This window comes from Mercenaria mercenaria, unplaced genomic scaffold, assembly GCF_021730395.1.
Source record: "Mercenaria mercenaria strain notata unplaced genomic scaffold, MADL_Memer_1 contig_4742, whole genome shotgun sequence".
In the NCBI taxonomy this organism is placed as follows: Eukaryota; Metazoa; Mollusca; class Bivalvia; order Venerida; family Veneridae; genus Mercenaria; species Mercenaria mercenaria.
In genome coordinates, this window is record NW_026462994.1 from 1 (window position 1) to 3,449 (window position 3,449).

The 3,449-nt window shown below is 38.5% G+C and overlaps 1 protein-coding gene across 1 annotated transcript; it reads left to right on the forward strand.

Annotated features, from left to right (window-relative positions):
* Positions 1-1,331: 1,331 nt before the first annotated feature.
* On the forward strand, positions 1,332-2,446 carry LOC128554134 (heat shock 70 kDa protein 12A-like; the record flags this gene model as incomplete). The annotated part of the gene is made up of 1 exon (XM_053535381.1): positions 1,332-2,446. A coding segment is annotated over one exon (1,115 nt), but the record flags the coding sequence as incomplete, so codon positions are not given.
* Between the last annotated feature and the right edge of the window lie 1,003 nt (positions 2,447-3,449).

Below are 3,449 nucleotides of genomic sequence, written 5' to 3' on the forward strand. Positions count from 1 at the left end.
CAGTTGAAAAACAATTGTTGCTGCCATGAAAACAATTTAGAGTAATATAGTGTAGTTCTGATCAATGCAATACTTTTGAAAAGGGAGAAGTTCAATTGCTAATCAAGCGCCCAAATATAGGCATATAACGCTAATGTAGCATTAATTCTTACCTGCATGTACAGCAGATAACAAACGGAGTGCATATTATTGGAGATTTTAATACGTAGGTTACCATTGATCTAATGACTAGTTTATAATGTTATTAAAACCTGCTAAACAACTTAGAAATAATGACATCTTCTTCTTCTTGTCGTTCGTGACTACACTGGCAGACCAGTAGCTTCGATGATACTTGTGGTTTGCCGCAGATCCTCAATGCCTTCATACAATTTCTGGTGGATTGAGGTATCTATCGGCCAAGTCGCAGCTCGCTCCTGGTCATGCCCTTTACATCTCTGAAGTATATGCTCCGTGCAGTCTGATCTTCTTCACCTCATGGACAAGTTGGCGATGATGCCAGTCTGTATTTCGTGTACATGTGAGCATTGAGCTTGTTGTGCCCTGAGCGGAGCCTGACCATCATCACTTGTTCAGACCGATCAAGGAGATGAAAAGCATCTTCCTCCATCCTTGGTCTCGTTAGTGCCTTAATGATGGTGACTTTCTCCTTGTAATTCATAGGTTCTGTTGGTTGCTCTGACTGAGCTCCTAGCTTAGCCAGTTTGTCTGCCTCTTCATTGCCAGCAAGTCCACAATGGGATGGAATCCACTGAAGTGCTACTTTGCAGGTTATACTCAGGCTCTGCATTCTCCTGGCTAGCTGCGGAGCTTTATTGTCGATCAGAGCTTCCATGACAGACAGTGTATCTGTGAGAAAGACGACTGATGAGCTTTCTTCTGCCGAGTCTTCAACCATTGAGACGGCCTTCACGAGTGCTTCAGTCTTTGCCTTGTTATTGCTGCAGTGTTTTCCTGTGGCTGTATGTAGTGTTTCTCTCTTGCCAGATGGGTATTGAATGAAAACTCCTGCTCCTCCATCTTTGACGGCGCACGCGGCTGATCCATCTGTATAGACATGAGCCCATGATTCCGGAGGATAGTGTTCATTGCTTGGTTCTGAACCTTGTCTAAAGCCTGTTGGTTAGTTTTGGCAGTAGTGGACCAGGACTGCCAAAACTAACCAGCAGCTTCCGATTACCCAATCAGAAATATTGACAAAAAAGATGAAAATGTAAACAAAATATTGGTACGGTGAACCTTCCTGTGATGAAATTTAGCAAGAAAGAAATTTCAAAATAATACCTTTTAAAGTTCCATACATGTGTAACTTATAAGTTAATGTTTTGTAGGATTAACTGCCGACCTCTCTGCTATCAAAGTACTAGAGAATGGATTCCTAGAAGAAATATGTCTAGCCCAAGGAGAACTAGCAGGTGGGCAGAATGTAAACGACGCATTCTTTCAAGTTTGTCACGACAGCTTTGAGGGCGATTCATGGAAACATACATTTGGAAAGGCCAAGCCCACAGAGATGATGGACATGGAAGATGACTTTGAACAAAAGAAAGTTAGAATTGGGGTTACTGATCCCAGGGCTGAAAACATCGCACTGAAGGTCCCTTTTGCTGTTAGGAAAGAAATAGAAAAGAATACCATACGATTGAAAAATACAGCGGATATTGACAAAAAACTGAAACTGAAGGATGATGAGTTAACGTTTAACTCTAAATTCATTCGAGACACCCTCTTCAAAGAAAGCTGCTTAAAGATTTGCAACATAATGGAGCGTGAACTAAAACAAGATGGGTTGCGAGAATGCAAAACAATTGTTTTGGTAGGTGGTTTTGCAGAATCACCAATAGCAGTCCAGCATATCCGAGAAATGGTTGAAAAATCTTTCCCTCAGATCAAAGTTGTAGTTCCAACTTCCCCATTTCAAGCTGTTTTGAAAGGAGCTGTACTATATGGGCATGATCCGATGATATTCAGAAGCCGCATATCGAGATTCACGTATGGTATAGGGACAAATTCTCTCTTCAATGAGAAAATACATGATGCAAAGAAAAAATGGCTTAATTCAGAAGATAACAAGTTTTATTGCAAGGACATATTCTCGGTTCATGTTGAAAAAGGCCAGTCGGTGATTTTAAAGGAACAACTTGAGCAACGTAAATATCATCCAATGTATAAAGATCAGAAAAGTGTCAGTTTTTCTATTTTTGCTTCGACTAAAGTACCAAAGAAAACAGCTGGAACTGAAGAGCCTGAAAATATAATGTACACAACAGATGAAGGATGTCGAAAGATAGGTGCAGTGGAGGTACAGTCTCCAAATACAAGTCGTGGAACAGACAGAAACCTTCTTGTTACGATGGTTTACGGTGGCACAGAACTATCGGTTATCGTAAAGGATGAAGCAAGCGGCAATGAAATCAATGCCGAGATTAAGTTTACTAATATATAAACTGATGTGGAAAATGTTCACATAAGAGAAAAAAATTATTTTGTACAAACTTTATTTATATGCGTGGCAACACAGCACCCTTGAAATCAATTATGAAAAGATATTTTGTATACTGCATTAAAATTAAGATGTTTTATGATATGCTGATAAATTTCTTTAAAGAAAATAACTGGCGATTTTGATTGAGAAATGTGTGTTTCACTGTGTGGGCGTTGTAATCACACACACATTGTTTAAGACATATCTACCAAAACCACGCATAAAATTATTCAGGAACGATTCCTGCATTTGCTGGCATAAAATATTTGAATATTTGTTGGATGTTTTTTTTGGAAAACAGGAGCGGGAAATTATTGACGTTTTTTTATAAGGAAATATGCGGTTCAGCGTCCGGCGTTATAATCACACGGGCGATGTTAGTTTAAGAAAGATAAAGGGTGTTTTAATAATATGTTACCGTTACAAGCTAGTATAAAACGTACATGTAACACATAACGCAGTCATATTATATAGTATTCTTAAGGAAACAGAAGTTTTACTTAATGTAAGAAAACGGAAAAATGTTGACGTCAAGACGTCATAAACGACGTCGTCAAAACAAGTCATATTTTAAAGAAGAGTTCACAGGGGTAGTTAAGCTGTATTATGACAGTTATTCACCGGTCAGTCATTAGATCAATACAAAGACGATATCTCGAGGATGAGAAACTTAGAACTTAGCAAGATGCAAGTGCACAGTGTAGTTAAAAGGTTTGAACAGTCAGGGTTAGTTATTGACATGCGACATGGTAACACCGGCCGACCGAAAGCAGTCAAGTCTTCAGAGAGGATGTCATCTTGAGCACATGTTGTAAAACTGAATCTTTTCTGTAAAATGACCTTGACATGAGCTTTTTAAGTAAACCTGCTGATGTTATGTATCAAATAAAATTAAAAAAAAATTTGAACAGCGAAATAGTAACAAATATTATGAAACACCTTGTATTTCCATTTATAATACTTT